The 23,474-nt window shown below is 40.8% G+C and overlaps 4 protein-coding genes across 7 annotated transcripts; 3 read left to right on the top strand and 1 right to left on the bottom strand.

Annotated features, from left to right (window-relative positions):
* Positions 1-100: 100 nt before the first annotated feature.
* On the top strand, positions 101-4,704 carry pdap1b (pdgfa associated protein 1b). Its single transcript, XM_085157513.1, has 6 exons — positions 101-246; positions 513-604; positions 1,256-1,360; positions 1,498-1,619; positions 1,899-2,050; positions 3,995-4,704. The coding sequence occupies exons 1-6, from the start codon at positions 234-236 to the stop codon at positions 4,057-4,059; spliced, it is 549 nt and encodes a 182-aa protein (XP_085013639.1). The 5' UTR covers positions 101-233; the 3' UTR covers positions 4,060-4,704.
* Positions 4,705-6,321: 1,617 nt separating this feature from the next.
* On the top strand, positions 6,322-12,335 carry shmt1 (serine hydroxymethyltransferase 1 (soluble)). 3 transcript variants are annotated; one of them, XM_085157512.1, is made up of 12 exons: positions 6,322-6,539; positions 7,177-7,319; positions 7,458-7,610; positions 7,709-7,817; positions 7,926-8,086; positions 8,815-8,896; positions 9,046-9,258; positions 9,380-9,493; positions 9,585-9,707; positions 11,017-11,133; positions 11,601-11,711; positions 11,799-12,335. In XM_085157512.1, exons 2-12 carry the CDS (start codon positions 7,227-7,229, stop codon positions 11,969-11,971), a joined length of 1,449 nt encoding a protein of 482 aa, XP_085013638.1. In that variant the 5' UTR covers positions 6,322-6,539; positions 7,177-7,226; the 3' UTR covers positions 11,972-12,335. The 3 variants fall into 3 exon arrangements, with proteins under 3 accessions (XP_085013638.1, XP_085013637.1, XP_085013636.1); XM_085157511.1 differs by having other exon boundaries at positions 6,329-6,539; positions 7,190-7,319; positions 7,458-7,603; positions 7,702-7,817; XM_085157510.1 differs by having other exon boundaries at positions 6,330-6,539; positions 7,458-7,603; positions 7,702-7,817.
* Positions 12,336-15,192: 2,857 nt separating this feature from the next.
* Positions 15,193-18,817, top strand: cpsf4 (cleavage and polyadenylation specific factor 4). The gene is made up of 8 exons (XM_085157179.1): positions 15,193-15,620; positions 15,762-15,812; positions 16,265-16,417; positions 16,518-16,613; positions 16,749-16,842; positions 17,075-17,147; positions 17,302-17,460; positions 18,211-18,817. Exons 1-8 carry the CDS (start codon positions 15,518-15,520, stop codon positions 18,277-18,279), a joined length of 798 nt encoding a protein of 265 aa, XP_085013305.1. The 5' UTR covers positions 15,193-15,517; the 3' UTR covers positions 18,280-18,817.
* A 99-nt stretch (positions 18,818-18,916) lies between these two features.
* On the bottom strand, positions 18,917-21,740 carry atp5mf (ATP synthase membrane subunit f). Of its 2 annotated transcripts, none has more exons than XM_085157180.1 (4): positions 21,702-21,740; positions 20,673-20,780; positions 19,142-19,258; positions 18,917-19,029 (listed from the first exon to the last, which is right to left on the bottom strand). In XM_085157180.1, exons 1-4 carry the CDS (start codon positions 21,715-21,717, stop codon positions 19,001-19,003), a joined length of 270 nt encoding a protein of 89 aa, XP_085013306.1. In that variant the 5' UTR covers positions 21,718-21,740; the 3' UTR covers positions 18,917-19,000. The 2 variants fall into 2 exon arrangements, with proteins under 2 accessions (XP_085013306.1, XP_085013308.1); XM_085157182.1 differs by lacking the exon at positions 21,702-21,740 and adding an exon at positions 21,168-21,356.
* Positions 21,741-23,474: the final 1,734 nt, after the last annotated feature.

Raw genomic sequence — 23,474 nt, 5'->3', positions numbered from 1 at the left:
ACACGTTTCTTGGAATATTTTATGTGTGGTTCATAGCGGCATACGGGCTTACCAAAAAACCCATGTGTTCACTATTTATGAACCGGCATATCCTTGGACAACTCAAAATATACTGCTGCTGATCGCAACTGTGAGTTTAGCCAGCTGTCAGTTTGTGTCGCTGCCGCCACATTTATGTTTTCTGTCAGTGTTCACTGGTTAGGGACTTTATAGTAAAGACTTCGTTTGTTAAAATGCCAAAAGGAGGTAAGAGTGACTCTAAAAGTTGTTTGAATGGACTGAAATATTTTTTGTATGTTTGTTTGTCCGCTGTTAGCCACCTAATCGACATGTACCTCAGGGGCGGCATTCTAACTCGCATAACTACGCTCTGAATGATGTTTCAGCATTAAGCAGGCCTGTGCCAGCATGTCTATAAACTGCTCAGATTCATCTGATGCCTGTCTGTCCGCTCTTTCTTTCGTGCTCTGTACAAAATGCGATTACATCTGTGTTTTTCGTCGTCCTTCCAGGTAAGAAAGGTGGCCACAAGGGTCGGATGCGGACGTACACCAGCCCCGAAGAGATAGATGCCCAGATGAAGGCAGAAAAGGAGAGGAGAAAGGTTGGTGGAGTGTACACTCAGTCATGTCCCACACAAGTAGACCGGCTGGAGACTACACTTCCCACAATGCAACGCGAAAGCAGCTGAAAAGAATAAAACATAGCCGGATACATTTTTGTTAGACACTCCTGATTGAAAGTTATCCTTGTTACGTCAGAGATGTCAAACATAAGGCAAGGGGGCTAGAATCGGTCTAGCAAAGAATCCAGTCCGGCCCACTTTTTTCATAGGTTTTCTTATTGAAAAAGAAAAGCCAGCCCCCCCCCCCCCCCCCCTCCAATAACAACTCATACCGAACCAAAGTGATTAAGTAACAGCTAAACAAGTAAATGACTGAAAAGTTACAGTTTTCACCATCTGCTATAGAACCTTTTTATTTAATGAGCTACCAAAAAAAGGGAGGGGGTTATGCCATTTTATAAAAAATATATCATGTAGAGAAATTGAGATGTATTGTTGAAATTGAAATTGCACTTCTTTTTCTTAAGGTATCTCAGCGATTAGATGTTAATGTTTAGTTAAACATCTTTATTATGTAAAAAATAACAATAACATCTTTATTATGTAAAAAATAACTACATAATATCTAAATAATAATAACTAAATAATATCTTTATTATGTAAAAAATAACAGTCATTTGTGTATTGTAGCAAGAGCAAGAAGAGCAGGAGCAGGAAGGTGCAGCTCAGAATGACACAGCAGAGGAGAAGCTACCAGGTTCTGGATCAGAGGACAGCGATGATGAAGATTCCCAGGTACTGCCACAGCTTTTCCATCATGTACATAAAGGCCAATGTGTTATTTAATGTGCACACTTAAAGCACTTCTTATGATCTCAATATGTTGTTAGTGTTTGCCTTGCACTGTATGAGATGTTGGTGTTTGTCTGCAGAGGAGGAGAGCCGGTGTCGAGGGATTGATAGAAATTGAGAACCCCAACAGAGTGGCTCAGAAGTCCAAGAAGGTGACGCAGATTGAGCTGGAAGAGCCCCGGCAATTGTCAAGGAGAGAGAGGTGTGTGTCATCAGCCTGTCACCTTGTATTAGTGCCAATAGGGGACTTTACTTGAAAGTATAGTATTAAATGAAATCTTTTTAATGAGCTTATGACATTTGGACTATTGTGGATTATGAACCTGAAGCGCAAATTGTTAAGTTTGAGAAAAAGCTGTTTGGTACACACAAATCTAATCTGAGTTGACTACGTGTCATAAAGGCTTTTTGTGTGTAGAACATTACAGCAAAACTGAACTCTTGTCATTCCTCTAACCTTGAAACATGTTCTTCTGCACAGAGAAGAGATCGAAAAGCAGAAGGCCAAGGAGCGTTACATGAAGATGCACTTGGCCGGCAAGACAGACCAGGCCAAAGCTGACCTCGCTCGCCTCGCCATCATTAGAAAACAGAGAGAGGATGCGGCGAGAAAGAAAGAAGAGGAGAAAAAAGGTAAGTACCTCAGCTGTGCAGGCATTTCATAAGTGGTTATTTAACAGCACAGACTGAATTAAACAGCAGGTGGTAAATGTTGAGTTTCCTGTGAGGAAAACTGGCAATGAAAGTGAATTCTTTACATTTATTTTCGGAAAAACTGCACTGTTATTGGCACACCTTACACCCTATTACTTTTTTTAGTGTTCAGCATTCTTTTCGATGATATCTTAAGGGCAGCTGGAGGAGTGAAAATACATACTATTTTTAATAGTATACAGTATGTATTATATATTTATTATTGTAACAGGTTTAGTTTACGATATTAGATATTAAAAGGTGCTTAGGGTTAGATAAAAGCACTAATTTGTGTGTGATTGTAGACCGCCGTTTAAAAATGGAAAGGTGCTATAGGAGTACCAGTCCCCTTACCGTTACCTCCGAACTTGTTTTATGATGTTTTTACTCATCTTATCTCCAGTTTTCAGTTAGTAATAAATATGTTACTTTCCTCACTGACTTTCAGCAAGGAGAGGCTCTCACAATAAAGTGTTTTTTATGTTTACTAAATCAATTAAAATAATTTACCTAAAACCTTGTTTTTCTAATTCAATACTCAATGGCAGTCATACAACATAACAATATATGTCTTACAGTTTAAAGTGGTGATAAGACTTAGTTGAGGGACAAATCACTGTCCTGTTACATTGTACAAAACCTGAATTAGTGCCTTATTTTGCAAGTGCTATATGTCCCACTTCTCTCCCATTAGCTCATATTTGTTTTTCTTGTGTCTTATACCAAGTGGAGGACAAGCACGATCACTCTGCACTTTTCCTGAGGAGTTGCAGCAATGGTCAAAGTGTTATTATTGGTGTTACAAAGCCAGATTGTCACAGTTATGGCAGTATTGTAATTGATGTTTGCCATACTTGTATCTCCCGGCATTGATCTGTTACGCTTGTTTTCAGTTCCACTCCTTTAGAATAGCTTTGAATGATTCCCATTTCAAAAGGAATCCATATTTCTCATACTAGTCTTTGGTTGAGCATTTCGGTATGTCCTTTGTCTGCAGTAGGCTGTTTTAGTGTCTCCTCCTTTAAGACAAACCTTTCTCTTGATTGGCTGTCCCGCCCAGCCAGCAGGCTTGAAACAACAGGTGGGCGAGGCTTCTGTGCTCATGCCAGAGCCATCTACCTGAAATGACTATGTTCATGATCTCTGCTCTAATTCATGTCATACAGAGCCAACAGTAGAAAAAAACCCTGTCTGACACTGAGTGTTTGGAGCAGTTTAAAGCCTGAACCTTTCGCTCTCAGAGACTAATCGGAATGATCTAACTTTTTTTTTTTTACCGTTGACCTTGATAACATGAGTGTCCACAGTTGATACAAAAGTCAGAAAGAGCATATTAGGTGTACTTTAATAAACTTGTTAGTGTTGATAAATCTCTCTTGTCCTATACAGTGTGTGCATGTATTTCTGTGTGAAAGAAGTCTCCTGTTGACTCTGAGTAGGAAAAAAACAGCACTTGTTTACACTGGCAGAACACAAAACACAGTTGAAGCTTATTACATTTTGTCTCATCCTTGTGCTAACAATATACTCACTTATTGCTGTCAAACAGACCTTTGACAATAATATCCAGTTGTTGCCATGTGTAGGTACATTTCTGATAGACAGGTCAGGCTGTGACTTGAGTCATGCACACTGAAGTTCAGAATTAAATTAAGAAAGCTGATAAAGTACTTAATCCTGCTTAGTCCTCTCCAAAACGATTGTGATTCATGTGACTGATTTCCTGCTCTGAGATGGTCTATTAAGCATGTAATGATGTCTAGTCTGATTCCAGAAATGTATTGACACAATCCCAGCATTTGCAGTAGTCGTGGATTAGTAGTTAATCAATCCTAGGTCCACTACAACAACTGGTTGTTTTCATCTTGAATTTTCTCTTTGCAGCAAAAGAAGCGGCGGTGGCAGCAGCAGCAGCAGCTAAAGGAATAAACTCCCTATCTCTCAAATGATGCACAGTATCCGAAGCGTTTTCACTTGCGCATGGACTGAGGCAATATAGCTTTGACTATTTTTAAAGGAAGATCTATGAAGAGTATTTGATATTTACTGTAACGTGTGACCGTCGGAGAAGACACCAGTGAAGAGGGGTTGTGTATATTTTGGCGTGGGAATAACGGCCTCGTTCCTTCCAGGAAGTAAAGCTACAATTGAAATCAAATTCACGTACATTGGGATGAACCCCTCGATATTGAACATGGTAAACTCATCATTGTACAATTTCAACTTTCCTAACTGAGCTTTGCCACTCTTTTTTTTGTTTTTCGGGGGGGGGGGGCACTTACATTGTATATAACTGACTCATGAAAATATTTCAGATTAATAAGATGAACCAGTGAAATGTGTCTGTTCATTTATTTGCTTCTTTACCGGTATGTCCTGGTGTAGACGAGACTTTTGGAACTTTAGGTGCAAGAGTCCACGTCTGGGTCCGCTGATATGGAAGTCAGATGAGTCACTATTGCTGATATTTACTTTGTGGAGTCTGCTGATTCACTGCAGGTTTAGACAGCATTCATTAGGTAGATTTAAAAAACCAAATAGCTATCAGTTAATGTAACTGATAAATTAAAATGAGTAACATATGGCTTTGGAAGTGTGGTAGTCATTGGTATAATACATGGAAGCGTTACCTGCAACCCAATAATTAGGAGCATTTAAATAAAGGTTTGACCGGTGTCCCAGATGCCACACTCATTCTATGACATGAAAAAGCTCATGGCACGATGGGTTCAGTGCATGTATTACAAATTAAAGTTTTAATCTAACCCTTTGTCGCTATCAAATTATGTTTATTACAATAAATTAACTTGCACACAAATAGGATAAATGGTTTCTTTATCTGAGACTATCAACCTAAATTGGACTCGCATGAAAAACGAAGACGAAGTCCACCCTTACCCTCTTAATTCTGTTAGAAACAGTAAGTAGCGGCAAGTTCTGCTAATCAAATGAACTTGATAAACTGATCATCAGTAAGTGTGGCCACCTCCATAAAAACAGGTTTTGTCAGTTTGCTGGGCTGTGTGTATGTTAACACAAACAGGAAAGACCTCAGAGGAGGAATTGTTGTTGTACATTAATCTGGGAGCATTATAAGGTCATTTCTAAACAATTTGAAGTCTGTCATGCTGCAGTAAGAAAGGTCATTCACGAGTTAAGAAGTGGGCCCACACAAATTCCACCACAATGATGTGAGAGACTGATAAAGATGCACAAAAGCCAAATAACATTTTACAAGCTTCAGTCAAACCACAGATGCAAAATAGAAAAATACAGAACTGCATTTAAATACACATGAGAAGATGCATCAATGAAAATATAATTTATTTCTTTGGGAGTTATACATTTATAATGAACTGAAATGGCTGAAGCTATTAATCACATTTATCTATCCTTTGATCTTAACTGTGGACAATTTAATATGTAATTAATGTGATTTCTGTTAGATGTGTGTTTGTGGTGGCACCAACAGTCCAAAGTTAGATATGAGAAGTGCCATTTTACAGCTGTTCTTCATCATGATATGCATAGATATACTCTCACTGGCCACTTTATCGGGTACATCTTTTTAGGTACTCATTAACTTCAAATATCTAATCAGCCAATCACTTGGCAGCAAATCAGTGCTTTTGGGAATGCACTGATTCTTCCACATAACCATCTTAAGGGTTTACAGACACCGGTCTATGTGAGGGACTGAGGAGTAAGGCACAAGGACAAAAGTAATGTTTGTTTTAACTGAATATAAAATTGTACATTAAAAATCCAGAAATCCAGCTACTAAACATGGCCAATGTGAGGTAAGTAAAAAAAAACAACAACAACCCACAACCCCTCCTATTATTAATGACTACATTTATAAGAAATAAAATTCTTTGCAAAGTTTTCCGCTGCAATGTCTCCTGCTTTCAGTCCACCGTAAGATTCCTATGGTGGAAGGGGGTTAGCTGAACTGCTGCTCACTGGATATTTTCCCCTTTTCAGATCATTCTCTGTAAACTCTACATATGTTTGTGTGGGAAAATCCCAGCAAATCCTCAGAATTGACATTTAAATCACCTTTCTTCTCCATGCTGATGGTTACTTTGAACCTGATCTACATATCTAGAGATGCAGATGAGCTGTCATGTGATTGGCTGATTAGATTTTTTAGTTAATGAGCATGCTAATAAGTGTGCCTAATAATGTGTCCGGTGAGCTGATCTCCATTTTTCCTCACAGTCGTCTTCATGTCTGTGCCCGTAGCACAGGGTGGCAGTAAAGAATGTAGCACGCAGGATAAAAAGCAAACGAAGAAGAAGCGATGCGCTGATTGGTGGGAAGTTTGGCGGACTTTACCCTCCGCTGTGAAGCAGATATTACTGTTGGCGCTCAGGGGCTCGAACTTCAGCTCAGTGTACGGCTGACAGCGCGGGAGTTTCCACAGACGGTGAGCTGGTTAAAGTTTCACACACAGAGGACGGTAATGTTAATGCGAGCAGGGAGAAAATATGTGAAGAAATAAATGTGTTTTGCACTTTAACCTTCATTAAAGCAGATTAGCTCTGCAGGTAGAAGTTTTCACGTTTTGTGTTTTTTAAACTTGGTGATGTGTACAGGGGTCCTCTCAGTTCAGGTTTAGCCAGCGTGTGCACTGAACAGCTGTTGCTGTCTTTCTGGGTCAGTCAGGAGATGGTAAGAGTAATGAGAAGCATGCGCTGCACAGATACATGACTGTCATGAGGAGAGACAGTCTGATAAAGATCTAGCAGCTGTGCATTTCATGGAGCAGTGAGCTTGTTATCTGGGTTACAAAATAACCAGTGATGCGGCTTATTGTGTAGTTCAGTGACCTTTTTGGTCTGTGCGACGGTTCAAAGTTTAGCTGATGAAGCCTTATCACCGAATACTGTAGCAGGGGTGGTGTGCTGCTGCATATTCACTCTTTGTCTGAGGCTTTGTGCTGCAATAATGGAGCATCTGTAGGGCCAGTTTGTCAGCAGCGCTGTCTGCATGCTGTATCATCACACACAGGTGTTAATTTCTTTCAAATTGATATTGTTTTTGTTTTTATGTCTGTGTAAAATTCTCATCTTTTAGATTTCCACTTTGTGAGATCAAGAAAAAAACAGCAATCATGTCTTTATCTAACGCCCATCATATAAGCAAAGAAGAATGGGAATCGCACAACAAGATGCTGCTGGAGCCGCTGGCAGTCAACGACTCAGAGGTTTGTGTTTAGTGGAGGTAAAACATCAAATTACCTAATAAACGTGTACCTAATAATGGGCCTTTGAGAGTTCCCACCTAACAGAAATGTGTGTGTGTGTGTGTGTGTGTGTGTGTGTGTGTGTGTGTGTGTGTTCAGGTGTTCTCCATTATTAAAAAAGAGAAGCACAGGCAGACGTACGGTTTGGAGCTGATAGCATCTGAGAACTTTGCCAGCAGAGCTGTTCTTGAAGCGCTGGGTTCCTGTATGAACAACAAATACTCCGAGGGCTATCCTGGCCAGAGGTACAATCTAGTTAAAATTCCAACTGGCTCGATCTCATTAGTGTGGCATTAACATTATGAACGTTATTTGTAATGGTGAGCATGATTCATGTGTACAGGTACTACGGTGGTACGGAGCATATCGATGAGCTAGAAAGACTTTGTCAGAAGAGAGCACTGGAGGCCTACAGTCTGGACTCGGAGAAATGGGGTGTCAACGTTCAGCCATACTCGGGTATCAAATATGGATGCATTTAAATCTCAGTCTGACTACACCTGTTGGCATGCAACATCTGCCGTGCTCCTGTCACTCACTGTCATACCGTTTGTGCTTCTCGGTAAGGGTCACCTGCAAACTTCGCCGTCTACACGGCTGTTGTGGAGCCCCACGGCAGGATCATGGGGCTGGATCTTCCAGATGGAGGTCACCTGACGCACGGCTTCATGACTGAGAAGAAAAAAATCTCAGCAACCTCAATCTTCTTTGAGTCCATGCCATACAAGGTATGTATGCGCACGTATGGTCAAGAAACAAAAGGCTCTGTCGGAGTTGGGAACAAATTTCTCAAAGAAGCGATGTGCTCTGGTATTTCCTCACGACAGCTGGGACAAATCACAGAATCAAGGCGGTTATTTGAGTTACTGTTCCCTTCCTATCAGCTCAAAGCAGTTTGGCCATTCTTCTCTGACAGTGACAGGGCTTTTTCATCAGAGAACTGCCGCTCACTCAGCAGTTTCTGAAACACTCAGACCAACAATCATACCACACTAAAAGTCACTTAAAAGACCTTTTTGTCCCCATTCTAATGCTCAATCTGAACTTCAGCATGTCGCACTGATCATGTCTACATACTTAAATTCATTCAATTAAAGTCATAAATATTATAGATATTGCTGTTTAAGGTGGTGTATAAGGTCAAAGATAATTGACCTTTTTTTTGGAAACAAGTGAGCACACCATCTGTAACACTAGTGAGTACTTCAGACTCAATGAACTACACATCTGTGAAGTTTGACTGAATCTCCCATGGGTTGTGATGCCATCCATGCTGAAAAAAAAATATCGTCAGATTTATTAAAATTGACCAGTATCTGATGTGGCAAAATCAAAACAACTAATTTCACTTTGGTTCAAGTTTTATCCAAAGTCCAACTATGTGGTGTTGTCCTCATCTTGTGTATAGCAGGTGTTATATTTTGGTTATGATGTGGTCTGCTGCTTCTCTGTCCAGGTCCATCCAGAGACTGGCTACATCGACTACGACAGGCTGCAGGAAAATGCACGACTCTTCCACCCTAAACTCATCATCGCAGGTAGTTCATCCCTCCTATGTTTTTATCTTTTTACTTTTATGCATCAGTGAGCAGTGACTGGGAACTTTAAATCTGAGGGTATTTGTCGGGAGAAGAAAATAAAATCTCTACACTTTGTCTTTGTTTTTTGTTTTTTTTGTCTTTCTCAGGAACGAGCTGCTATTCTCGCAACCTTGACTATGCCCGCTTGAAGCAGATTGCTAATGAGAACGGTGCCTATCTGATGGGAGACATGGCTCACATAAGTGGATTAGTGGCTGCCGGAGTGGTGCCCTCACCCTTTGAGCATTGTGACATTGTTACCACGACGACGCACAAGACACTGCGTGGCTGCCGTGCTGGGCTTATTTTCTACAGAAAAGGTATAAAAGGGACCTGAAGCTTTTGCCAAAAACGGCAAAGAAAACACTGAACTTTTTCTCCCTTTGTCTTGGTATGTGTTTTTATTTGACCTTCTCCTCTTTCTCTTCTTCATCTCTTCAGGAGTGCGGAATGTGGATGCCAAAGGAAAAGAGACTCTGTACAACTTGGAGTCGTTGATTAACCAGGCCGTGTTTCCCGGACTGCAGGGAGGACCGCACAACCACGCCATCGCAGGTTGTCATTTTCTTCCACTTTTGCTTTTTACTCAGTTTCATGTCTCTCACTGGGGTCATGTTTTGTTTGTTTCTTTTCCTACAAATGGCAGGTGTTGCTGTAGCTCTGAAGCAAGCCATGACACCAGAGTTTAAGGCCTATCAATTGCAGGTTCTCGCTAACTGCAGGGCTCTATCCAGCGCTCTTATTGACCATGGCTACAAGATTGTCACCGGTAAGTACTGCAGAGCACCATAATAGACAAGTGGAAGAGAAAACTGCCATGACAGCCAGCTGAAAATATACTGAGTGGGAGAAGAGCAATCAACATGGATGCAAAAAGTATAACTAAGCCCCTTTACTTTTTTATTTTTTCAATCTTCAGAGTAAAAGAGGCTTGAAGTTCCCAATCCTGCAATAACTTGACCATCCATCCCTGCTCAATCTTATTTGGTTGATGTCATATGTGAACATGAGACATGGTGCATGCGATGCTTTATAAAGCCTCCCTTATATATAGTTCAAAAGAGAGGGTTGTTTATAAATTTCAGAAGGCCAGCATGTTCATGTGTGTTTGCATGGCAGTAAAGATCCTGTGAATGTTTCGGAGGATGTCGAAGACGGAGAACGCCGTGGATGCCCAAGAACGAGAGTTCGAAAACAAATCAAATGAAGGCGTCAGAATGATTGCAGCAATGTGTCCACCAACAAAGAGACTGTTAGGGAAATCTTTGCACAACATGAAGAAGGACATTTATGCAAAGGTTATCCCACGGTTGGGATAAACTCGTGAAACAAATTGAAGCAAATCCGGTGTTTTTAATTTTTGGAAAAATATGTTCATGAGACTTGTATCTGGAGAAGGTTGGACATCACCTGGGTTGCCAAGGATGAAAGAGTTCAAGTTCAAGGCTGTGTTAACGGTTTTCTTTGACATTAAGAGCATAATTATGGATTAGAGGATGGGGTTCTAGAGGAATTAACAAAAGGGATTGAACCAAAACTCTATTATAAATGGGTTCTTGAACATTTTCATCTAAGGGTGAAGAAAAAGAGGCTACAGCTGTTGGAAAATGGTTCCCTCTTTCATCAGGACCCACACTGCTCTCTCTGAAAGGTTCTTTGGCCCACACCACACTCTGTATTTGCCTGATCTTGCACCATGTGACTTTCTTTTCCCTAAAATTGGATCTACTCTCAAAAGAACTGATTTTGAGTCTTTTTCAGAAGTGGAGAAGAAAATGATAGCTTTTGAGATGCTTAATGAAAGATCGGCTGCACTGCTTTGATTGGAAGACGAGAGCGCAGCAGCGTGTAGGTGCAAAGGGAGAAAATATTGATTCATTAAAATTGAATTACAGCATCAGCCTCATATGGTCGTTGACTTAACTGAGGATCCTAAGCCTGAGTGAGCCTGAATGATTGACCATCTCTCTGTGATGGAGTGTAGCGCTCCACAATCTCAGTGGGGTTAAAAAGGTGGATGGAGGATTTGTAGCTTCGTGCTCATCTAATGTTCCTTTTTGTAATCTCTTAATGTGCAGGCGGCTCTGACAACCATCTGATCCTGCTGGACCTGCGCAGCAAGGGAACCGATGGAGGACGAGCAGAGAAGGTCCTGGAAGCATGTGCCATTGCTTGTAATAAAAACACCTGTCCAGGTATTGTGTGTGTGTGTGTGTGTGTGTGTGTGTGTGTGTGTGTGTGTGTGTACCATTAAGGCAAAGTAGTTTAACATACACGAGTATGGCAAGTAAGGCACATTTCATATTTAAGATGAGATAAGAAGAACTTTATTTATCCTGAGGTAAATTCTTTTGTCATAAACATGCTCAATGCAGAAACAGAAGCAGAGGAATAAGGCAAGTTTATTTATATAGCACAATTCAACAACAAGGTGATTCAAAGTGCTTTACAGAGAAATTTAAAAACAAAAACAATAAAAACCATGATTTAAAATTTATTTAAAAAAAAACAGTAGATAAAATCAGTAGTTAAAATGTAAGTTAAGTGAAATTTAAAGATATACAATAAGATTATTATTTTTTTTAAGTAGATAGATCCCATTTTTGCTTGCTTGATGTCTCTGTAAAGTCCCATTCTTAGTTTTTCTCGTACATCTTTGTAGGAGATAAAAGTGCTTTGCGACCTAGCGGCCTGAGGTTCGGCTCGCCGGCTCTTACCTCCAGAGGCTTGGTGGAGAATGACTTCAGGAAGGTGGCTGAGTTCATTCACAGAGGTAATTTATTTCTTTAAAGGGGGAATTGGTGTAAAAAGATTTCTCACAAACAAAATGTAAATAACCCGTGCTTTCATTCTTCCGCAGGCATTGTACTGACTGTGGAGGTGCAGAAAAGTCTGGATCCCAAAGCCACTCTGAAGGAGTTTGTTCAGGCATTATCCCAGGGAGAGAAGTTCCAGCAGCGGGTAGCGGAGATCAGGGCTGAGGTGGAGGCTTTCGCCGGACAATTCCCAATGCCGGGTCTACCTGAGCTGTAGAGCACAGTTCGGACTCTAAATGCAGCTGAACGGATGATTCAAGAAGATTAATACGAAGGCATATGATGCTGGGTTTTTGTTTTTCCTTTATTTTGACTGTCGACTCACAGTTCGCATGGATAGACACGATTTCTGTTCAAACAGATTCAATACCCATCTAATTATTCTGTGTTGTTACTGAGCCTTTCCCATTTTTACGTGTTTTCCATTTAGCTTCAGGGTCGGGTGTTACAATCATATTTAAGCTTTGAGCTCATCAGAAATCTCACTTTCATCTGTATTAAGGTTACAGTTCAGAGGTTTTGTAGCAAACTACCCCATTTTCAGTATATAGTATACATATATAGTATCTTAAGTACAACTTGTTAATAATTGCATTCTGAATAAACTAAGAATGAAAGAAACCTCAGCTGTTATGTTTTGTTTTGCTTTATTTTTTCCTAAGTACGTCAGTGCTCTGAACTCTGATTACATTAAGTAGATATTAGAAGCTTACAGTGGTTTAATAATCTTGATTTAGCAGCAATAGAAAAACAGCTGACGCCGGCTGGAATGTCATTACAAGAGCACTGGACAAATAAAAATTCTGGTAGAATAAAAGTTGAGGGGTCATTAAAATTCAAATCACCTTGATGAGAATGAGTCCGTGGAGAGTCGAATATCCAGACTCTGTGTTCCTGTGAAACCTGGACGTTGGTTTCAAAGGGTGAAAAGTTTTCTCCAGTAGACATTTTTTCTTCCTAGTAGAATTCTCAGTGAAGCAATATCCTGGACTTGGATTTTCACTCAAACTGGATACTGCTGTATGAATCAGTATGTGCTATAACATAGTCTCTTTCAGGAAAAACGGTCAGTAATCCTGAAAGAACAGGTGATACAGGACATTAGAAAACAGTGAAACAGCATAGCATGCTGCTATCTAAGAATATCTAATTTTCTACCTTTCATGTGTTGCTTTTGTACCAATTTTAAATTAAACAAACAACCTTATTTACATTTTACGTGGTGTCCCAATTTTATTGGAAACAAGGATCTGATATGTTTCTACTGAAAACTACAAATGTTGGTACAATCACTGGTTTGGGGTTTTTAAATTTTTCTTAATCTATACATTTGATTATTTTAGATTAGAATCTCGTTTGGCTCTCGGTGAAGGCAGTTGCACTTTTCTCCTCTCCTCCTTCCCCTTATCTTCCCTGCTTAGCGTCTTGTGTCCTTGTCTTGTCTCGTGTGTATTACTTTCCCTGGAACACTCTCTCACAGTCTGTTCTCTAAAACCTAAAAGAGAATTATGGATTTGATCAACTGGTCTCTGAATGCTATTGACACCCTTTTCTCAACGAGAAGTCTGGGCTCAGGAGAGCCTGAGTGCCCTGGAGGGACTTTCCTTGCTGGATACACGATGAACGGGTGGCAGACATGGAGGATTGTGTGCCTGGCGGGACTGTTGATCGAGGACACTGAAGATATCTACCTATTCGGAACCATTATAACAGGGTTCTTGCTGATCGGAGCTGGCGCTTGGCCCTGGCTTATCGGAGAATTAAGAAAGCGGAACTGGCTGTTCAACACCCCCCCCCCCCCCAAGGCTGACCGCTGGGATTGAAACGATGGGATGAAGCGCAACTTCTCAGAATGGGCTCACTGAGTGCAGCATGGATAAGACCTTGGAGAAGCTTACGACTGCCATGAATACTCAGAATAACACCTCTGAGCGAAAGTTGGATTACATCGTGGAATAGCTCACTGCAGTCGTGAGTTCTCAGAATCGGCTCTCTGAGCACAAGAATGACAAGACCACGGAGCGCAAGTTTGATAACATCATGGAGAAGCTCACGGCTCTCCAACGGGAGATTGAGAGACCAGTGTTGGAGCGTTAAAGAACAGCTTTGAAATTCTCATGAGCTGCTCGCATAAAAGAAAAATCAACAACATCAACAATATAATGCGGATATCCCCTCGGCACCAGCTGTGGGCTCAAGGCTGGAGCCGAACAAAAACTCCCTGATAACGACTGTGTGTTGACTGTTCTTCCCACTCTATGCAAGGCCACCTGGGTTGGCTGGTAGACTGTTTACTTAGCCTGGTAGGGCGGAGGACACTGTCTCAGCTGAACTATGGACACGCATACACATACATTTACACTGATAAGCACTCACACATCCCCCCTCCCCTTCCAATGCCTTCGATGCTTGTTGCCTCCTGGGAACACGAGGGGTGTCTAGGCCTGCGCTGGAGAGACAGCGCAGTGGCCAGATGGCTGCTGTGTTGCCTGGGATTACTCCTCATCCCCTACCCAACCCTGTTGCTGGCCATGTGCTCTATAATGTTGTACTGTGGACATTTATGTACAGAACTGTGCAGAGGAGTTTTTTTGTTTCCTGTTCTCATGCTGTCCTCCTATAGCCCAGTATGAGTAGAGGTCTCTTTTTTTCCTCTTGTACTTTCCCATTGTAGTGTACATTTCAGTGGTTTTTCTGTAATGCAACCGTTCTCTGACTTGTATCCCCATGTGATATCTGTGTTGTGTGTTTAAGGTCGGGGGCAGGTTGCCCTGCATTCCACTGCAGGGCAACCTGCCACTGCATGTGGCGAATAAAAGTTGAACTTGAACTAAAATGTAATATTTAGTTCTCCATCAACAGACAAGCTCGGTTTGAGAAGTGATTAGTGTTTGGGTTCAAATGACCCAAAAGCAGGTTTTGCTCAACATGAAGATCAAAATAACACATCCCAGTACCCTCAGCTTTCAAACTGAGAAGCTCTATAATAATCATAATAAATGCACAAAAGCAACAGCGATGGATTTTATAAAGAAAAAAAAAACACTTCAGTGAAGCTGAATAAAACCTTGTCGGGCCTCTGAACCACACAGACTGATATAAAATATGTTTTGTACCAATGGTGTCAGACATAAAGGGGCACCAGAATTCAAATGTAATCAGTTTTACATCTTTTCCTTCCAGCTCCCCCCTGGCTATTCATGCTATGCTACAGTAATTTCTGATTTTAATGCTCTTACATTCAGATTACAAATGATCTACTATAGAAATTTCTGTTTTGGCTCCACAGTTTTTTCCTGTAATTTTTCTAATTTCTTACAGTTTAAGCCCAAAGAGAAATGCTGACAGATTTTACTAAAGCAGCATTCCTTCATCATGTGGAAAAACTGAAACTTACTGTTGAGTTGTGGATTTAACGAAGCGCTCTGCGATCGTTTAGTCTTGTCTGATTTTGTCAGGTCGGAGGTCAGCCTGCGCGCCTCCCATCATCCACACAGAACAAGGAGTAGTTCGGGAACATACAAACATTTACGGGCCGGTCGTGTCCATGGCTTGTCTTTAAAACCGACATTAGAGCTACAAACTACGGCATCTGTTGTATTCTCGGTATCGGAGTTTGGAGTTTGGTGCTAACTTATCAGTTAGCTTGGCTAGCCGCCTTAGCAGGCTGAGAGGGAACTTGGTAGCTAGTAGCTAGACCTCGAGCTAGCTTAACCGAAACAGACATTTATCTGATCGGAGGAGTGAACAGACTGCAGCAGACATGCAGGATTTACTGGCCAACGTGGACCACATCAAGTTTGACCTGGAGATTGCGGTGGAGCAGCAGCTGGGAGCCCAGCCGCTGCCTTTCCCCGGCATGGATAGTAAGTGCTGAGATGCTAGCTGGTACTAAGCCCGCTGCTGGTTAACCTTAAGCGGAATTAACGGTAAAAGTGACGAGGGGAGAGTTGACCGCCACTGACTACTTATGTTCATTGACCCTGTGATCGTGTGTGTCTCTGCAGAGTCCGGGTCTGCTGTGTGTGAGTTCTTCATGAGAGCTGCGTGTCAGAAAGGTAAAATCACAACATGGTCTCAACTCTGTGGTGATGTCACTGCAGCGTGAACGGCCCCAACAATGAACTCTTTAACTTCCGTAAAGTTAACACTTCACGCCACTCAAACGCACAGATCGGTGCTGGTTGACCTTTTTCTAAATACAGCCTTAGATATACTGTTTACGCACGGCTACAGTAGCCTGCACCTCACTGATTTCCAAGAATAGCCCATTTTCATAATGTTGTGAATTATATTACTCCTCTTAATAGCTTCAAGGGAAATGACCTTTCCCCCCATCTTTATTAAGCGCTTTTGTAACCATTCCAATCCCTGCCATTAGGCCAGTCTCTGCTGATCTCAAAATGTCCAAATTTAAAGTACTAAATTGTGTTTTAAGTGATCAGCATGACACTGAGAGCCATGTGTGTCTTAATGAGGATAAGGTCACAGAGCGCACTGTGTCTCACAGGTGGGATGTGTCCGTTTCGTCACATCAGTGGAGAGAAGACAGTGGTGTGTAAGCACTGGCTCAGAGGTCTGTGTAAGAAGGGAGACCAGTGCGAGTTTCTCCACGAATACGACATGACCAAGATGCCTGAATGCTACTTCTACTCCAAGTTCGGTGAGTTGACGTCATGAGTGCATTTATTTGGTTAAACTTTGCACAGATCTTGTCAGATGAATGCCGTACTGATTAATGTTTTGTTCTGCGACCCTCACAGGTGAATGCAGCAACAAGGAGTGTCCTTTCCTACACATAGATCCAGAGTCCAAGATCAAAGACTGTCCCTGGTATGACCGAGGCTTCTGCAAACACGGTAAGGTCAAATTCTGGTACTAATACCACAAACCCACTGCTTATAGACGTAGCCTGTCTGTTCTGTGGTTTAAATGGAGAAAAACACAGTACGTCTTATTATGTCCTCAACTGTGTCTCCGTCTTCTTACCTCAGGTCCTGACTGCCGACACCGACATACCAGAAGGGTGATCTGTGTGAACTACTTGGTGGGCTTCTGTCCAGAAGGAAAGTCCTGTAAATTTATGCAGTAAGTAGTCCTTTTACATTTACTTCCTACACAACAGGTATGATTCCTGATAGGACCTCTGCTCCACATTAAGTTGGTTAAATCTGCCAAGCAATTGTGCAGGAATTTCATTACATTTCACTCCAGTATAAATGGTCTTTGTTTGATTTTATAATGATGGATAGCTGGATTAAAAGCTTCTTGAGACTTCACCCTGCAGTGACATAAATTATACGTTGATGTTCCTCCACAGCCCCCGATTTGAGCTGCCTATGGGCGCTTCTGAACAGCCTCCTCTCCCACAGCAAAACCAGAACCAGGCAAAGGTAAGAATGCACTCAAATGATGCATAACCCGATGCCGGCGTGGATCCATCTCAGAGGATGAATCAGCATGACTCTTGGTGCTTCTATTTAACTGTTCGTTCCTGTTGCTGAGGTGCACAGTGAAAACAGTCTCTATACTTGCCTCCTGCCGCAGCCCGTGCCTACCATTGGTCGCTCGTCGCTCTCCTTAATCCAGCTCACCAACTCCATCCCAGCCCAGCGGCAGCAGAACAACACGACCACTGTGTCTCAGCAGAACAATCTAAATGCCAACAGAGGGCCTCGTCCGCTGGACCAAGTCACCTGCTACAAGGTGAGTCGGCTGTACATCTGTGCGATTAAAGCTATGCCAGTCTCTCGCTTTGGTCGTAATTGCAATCATTAATCAAACTGTGGTTGGTTATATTGCCAAAGCATGCACCGGCCATACATTTAGATCATTAAAACCATAATTTTCTCAAGTTTAGATGCACTTGTAAGGTTTTACCTATAATACTGGTTTCCTCTGCGTGGTTGCAGTGAGCCTTGAATAAGATGGATCACTGGTGCTCTTGTGAATTTATTCAGCTTCTTAAAGGGGAACAATTTTCTGAATTTCTTGGCTCTCCACAGTGTAGTACTTTACACATTTGCCTAAAAGCAAAAGGTGGAAACACAAATCTCTTTGGGATGAAAAATGTGCACAAGAGTCTGGCTCCTCAGTTCAAACACAATCTGGAATCATCAGTTTTAAGTTTGCTTCCCACTTTTTTTGATTGGCTGTCTCTTGCAAATTGTATGCTGAACATGTATGAATGTGGGTGGAGCAGCTGTTCCAACAGCCTGGGGTTTTGGGTCATAGGGTTTACTTGGACATTCACTGATATCATTATTTAAAACCTTGTACACTTTTAACAGAGCCACCAATCTCAAGCACATATGACTGTAAATAAAGAAGGGAAAACACCCCTAAAACAATCTCCTTTAAAAATAGATTTGTTCTTTTTTTCTCGCTACTGGGAACAACTGGAACATGCAGTAAATGTCGTTAATTACTTCATTTCTGTCTTCCTCTTGTTTGCAGTGTGGCGAGAAGGGCCACTATGCCAACAAATGCACTAAGGGCCATCTCGCCTTCCTGAGTGGTCAGTAACCTTCAGCCGAACACCTCAGTGCTGTAGCGCACCACCCCTGATGTGAGCAGAAGAGAGAAGGGGGAAGACTGCTCTACATGCTGGTGTTTCTTAAAGACTAACTGCCGCCCGACAGACACGGACAGTGGGAGGGGGGCCTGTGGACACATGAAAGTGACAAGAAAAAAGGTCGCCCGGCCTGATTTGCTGGGTTTGTACAGTACAGGTGACTTTGAAGAGTCACTCCCAGGGTCCAGACTGCTGCAAACACCAATACAGGTGCTGTTGCTCCTCGGGTCATGTGACTGCAACTGCCATGTTCCAAGTCTGACCGTGAAAAAAAAAATTGAACAAATGTGATAAACATCTTAGGAATGTAATTTAGCTTGTACTCAGTGCCCAAATCCACACTAGCTACAAAGGTCTCATTCTGGACATTTCAGCCTCGGTTTAGCAGCTGTGTGTGGCAGGTACGGCAGTGCAGAGCAGCTGGAAGAGACGCTTTGTTGACAGTCTGAACATATTCTGTTTGTACAAATAAATGTTCTTGTTTCAGATCATTTATTGTTTTACCCCTCACACTTCTGATCTTCTCATAGCCACTTCTGAGATTTACACAGTACACTCACCCCACACAATACACAACATAACAGTAAATCCTTATCCTTATTTTTATTGGTCACAACAATCACATATGAACAGAGCCGAGGATAGAAAGAGCTGACGCGTTCCTGAAGGGGCTCAGTGGTACTTCCTCCAGCGATCGTGTTCTACAAGAGAAGAAGCAGAAGTCGTTTAAAATATTAGCTTTTTTTCACCAGTGAGGTTAACTGACAGGAGTGCAAAGAAAGAAAAGAGGCTCTGTAAGCGAGTGTTTCTTACTGATGTGGTCGTATTCCCACAAGTAGCTGATGGCCACGTAGCCCACAAGCAGCATAGCTACACCACCGATGCCCCCCTTCTTCACATTGATGTACTTGTTGTAGTATCTGTCATGGCCTAGAAGAGAAAACAGCATGGTCAAGTGTCCTGTTTAGTATTCAATACATGCAAGAGGAGCACTCATTCTGTGACCTTAATTACTACTGAGGCCACATTCTCAAATTAGTCTCCAAGTATAAGTAAAGCTACTAGTACAGGGGTCAGCAACCTTTACTTTCAAGAGACATTTTTCAGCAATTTGTGATTCCAAAAAAAAAAAAAAAAAAGACCACAAAGCATGAGCCTCATGTAAAGAAGGATACTGAAATTATTAAGTGTAAAGTCGCCTAAAGGAGTAGATTCTTACTCTCCAGTGGGCTATTTCTGATTATTTTGTACTTCAATTCTGGATTTTCACTTTATTTTACTTATTACTAACAAGACAGAAGAAAAGTGGAGTTAAAAAATTAGCATTTTTAAATCCACTTTGAGACAGAGCAGGTATAATTTTCAACCCAGGTTTCTGTGCAAATCAATTTTAAGGGGCCCCAATCAGACAATATATCAAACAAAGTGAAATAATCTAAAAACTTTAAAACAGTCAATTTTCAACATAATTTTAACTTAAGTCCAGCTTTAGATTAAAAATTCTTGGTGAAAGTGAAGAAATCATTCCATTTTCCCCTCACACTTTTTTGTTTTTAGATCTGGAATCCATACCAACTGGGAGTTAAAACTACACAGCCATGCTAACCATTTTTACTGAGGTTCAGCAAAAATCAAGGTGATAAACATGAGCTATGATGCACATTGTAAAATATTTTTTAAGAATCTGTGTTTAAGGACACAATTGTACTGCTGGTAAATGTAAAGAGTGCTTTAGATCAGGGGTGTCGAACTCCATGCCGGTGTCCTGCTGAGTTTAGATAACACCCTGGGTCAACACCACTGAATGAAATGATTAGTTCATTGACAGGCCTATTGAGAACTTCAAGACATGTTGAGGAGGTAATTTAGCCTTTAAATCAGCTGTATTGGATCAAGGACGCATCTAAAACTGCAGGACACTGGCCCCCGAGGCCTGGAGTTGGACATCTGTGCTTTAGATCAATGCCAAAAACTGAAATGTTCACACACAAAGCCATTGTTTATTTTTATACTGGAGAGGTTCAGGACCCCTGTACTAAGGAAGCACCTAGCCAAAGGCAGAGCTGAGCCCTCATAAATAACATATTCCTTACATAACATAGATGCTACAGGTGAAACAGTAAAGATGCAATAAGCTGAAGTAGTTAATGTGGTTGGGTTTAAATATGTGGGGGTCAAACATCCAAAGCAACCGACAATGCACAAGAGAGGTGAGGAAGAGTGCAAGCTGAATATATACATATATAAATAATCAGTGTTTAAAAAACAAGCTCCAGTAGGTAAAAAAAAAAAGAAAAAAAGTTTCCCCTGCCCACCAGAAGTAGTCGGAGCAAGTTGTACTCACCCCTGCGAATGGCTGAGAGGACGCCATTGGGAGTAAAGTCTCGACCTCCAAGCCAGGCTCCCAGCTCGTTGAGTTTCACGTCCATCAGCCGCTTCTCAGCTAAGGAAACTAAAAACACGTAAAAAGAGCGTCATCACTGAAAATGCACACTGTCAACAAAGAATAAAAACATGCCACTGAATTACAAACATTAGCAATCTAAAAACACGTTTAAACCGCTTGTCTAACAAGGCAAAAAAAGTGGCAACATCGTGTACCGAGGACAAAAGTGTAATTTTCCTACATATTTTCTGACTATTTTTTTAATAGCCAATAAACTATTAACCATTCAAATAATTATCAGGCTAACAGTTACGGAGACTAAGTAAAAAAAAACCGAAGCTCTTAGTTCAGAAAAATAATTAACAACTTGTTAACAAGTTTTCAGTCGTCGCAGTAATTCAATTCAACTCAAAACACAGCAGCCGACTCGCTAGGAGCTAATTTGACATTTACCAGGTGCGTGTAGCCGATTGTAATGACATAATGGATGAAAGTTTGCTGGACCGCTTTTCAAAAACACCATAAAGTACACAACAAGACACCCAAGCTTATTTTAAGTTCTTCTTTATGTTTTTTACAATTAAAGTTGGTCAAAGAGACCATCCTACTTTGTGCTAATCGCACCGTATTTGCGTGCTACCGAGCAAGCTAGCTAAAGAAACCGTTATATAATTGACACGTTTATCAACAGCACGATTATTAGAGCTTCATCCAAGCTGAAGGTCACTCTGAAAGGTGCAGTTAAATGTAAAAAAGCGGCTTGCAGATTTATTGTCACAGTAAATCCGCCAATGACACGCAAAGTCCTTGACGTGACTCAAAGGGTTTAGCGAGGCCTTCAGTCCGAAAAAGACCTTCAAGTGACGAATTCACGGCTTGTCTGATAGAAAACACCCCTCAGTCCCCAAAAGCCTCATTATATGCCAAGATGATGACATATAAAACAAAAATAGGACAATATTTTTGGGAGAAGGCACATTACGGTACCTGCTCTGTCCGCCATCTTGACCGGTGCAGAAGATTTGCTGCAGGGAATGATGGGAATAAAAGGACAAAGTGCATTATGGGAGGTCATGTAGTTTTAAAGTGAATCCACTAGAGAGCGGCAAAAGCAATAAAACCAAACATCATCATTATTATTATTATTATTATTATTATTATTATTATTATTATTATTATTATTATTATTATTATTGTTATTGTTGTTGTTGTTGTTATTATATTAATTTTTTCCTAAATAAATTAATTTCTTCTATTTTATCGTAATCTGCTCTGAATAATACATTCATGTCTATTGACCTCTTAATTTTTTATTTATTTTGGTGTAAATTTGTATCTATTCATCCTCCCTCACTTTTAAAAATCTAGAATGAATCATTATTCAGATATTTTTAATGTTACTCCCGGTTGTCTGTTTACGTCTCTACATGTGTTAAAAAAATCGGAACAAACTTGTCAGGCACGCCATAATTGAAGCAACACTTTTGTTAAATGTTGTGCACAAATTTAATTAGAGTGAGATCTGCCCTTTATAACTTATTTATTGAGCAGAGACTTAAAAGATTAACTTGCATACTTGCAGAAGCCTGCTTTTGTTGCCAGCTTTCCTTCCTGACTTTGGCTACAGCACCTGTGCTGCTGATACCTTGTTAGGATTACAGTTTTGCCCCACATGTGTGAAATTGGCACTGCAGATGCAAATAGTTGTACACAGCAAATTCAAAAGTGTTAAATGTTTTGGTGTTAGTAGTCTTAGAGTTAATTTTACTCTAAGTAGAGTCACATTCTTTTAATGTAACTCTGAGGTGTAAAATGATAGTAGTTAAAATCGAGTGTTAAAAGTGGGCGTTTCTTTTTCAAATCTGGAGGTGTTACAATGGAAACATTAACTCTTGACCTCTTAACTCTGAACTCCTACAGGGACTATGACACTAATAGAGTAAATTCACAGACTCCGCCCCCAGCACGGCTCCGATCGAAGCTGAAGTGAAGCCGTTTCAGAACATTTTGCTCTACATATTTGAGTTGTTTACCATGCTTGGTAAGTCATTTTTTCAAAGATTGTTTCAATTATTATTATTAGCTTTTACTTCTGTGGCTCTTTGGAGTTGAGACAAAGCTGTGTGAAAGGCATTAGCATGTTGCTCGCTGATAGCATAATATTCTGTTTTAGCTAGCTGAAAGGTATTGTTTGCGGCAAATACCACAGCCTTGAAAAAAAGCTTGCATGTGAATTTTCAGTCAAATTTTTGGTCAAATACACCTAAAACAATGTCTAGAATGTGAAATGTTGGTATAATGGTGCTACTTGAAGCCTGAAAATGATCTCCCATAAAAAAACAAGCAAACAGCAGTAGCAGATGTCCTGACTGAGTTCTACGTTAGCATTTAGATCCCTCCAGAGTTTTGTGCACACGGTTTAGGTAAAAATGAAAAAGGTTGAGGTTTTACATTTAGTTCAGTATTACCTGTTGCCTATGTCCTTGTCTTTTGAGAAAATACTTTACACAAGTAATGTCTGAAAAAGGATTCCTTTTTTTTTTTTTTTTTTTACTGTGCTGCAATTGATTTGTGCCATTAATTAGTGTCAGCTAATTTTCATTCAATCTCCACATAGGATATGCTTGTGAAGATGGAATATGGGGGAGAGCAGAAGTGCGTTGAAGTTCCACAAAGTGATGAATGAAGGACATGCATATTGTATTTTGTATTTATTGAAATAAGTGATGAGAATGCTGTTATTTGCATTTACCAGCTCAC

This window comes from Neolamprologus multifasciatus, chromosome 4, assembly GCF_963576455.1.
Source record: "Neolamprologus multifasciatus chromosome 4, fNeoMul1.2, whole genome shotgun sequence".
Classification (NCBI taxonomy): Eukaryota; Metazoa; Chordata; class Actinopteri; order Cichliformes; family Cichlidae; genus Neolamprologus; species Neolamprologus multifasciatus.
The sequence above is the reverse complement of the archived record's forward strand: the minus strand, read 5'-3'. Positions and strand labels throughout refer to the sequence as shown.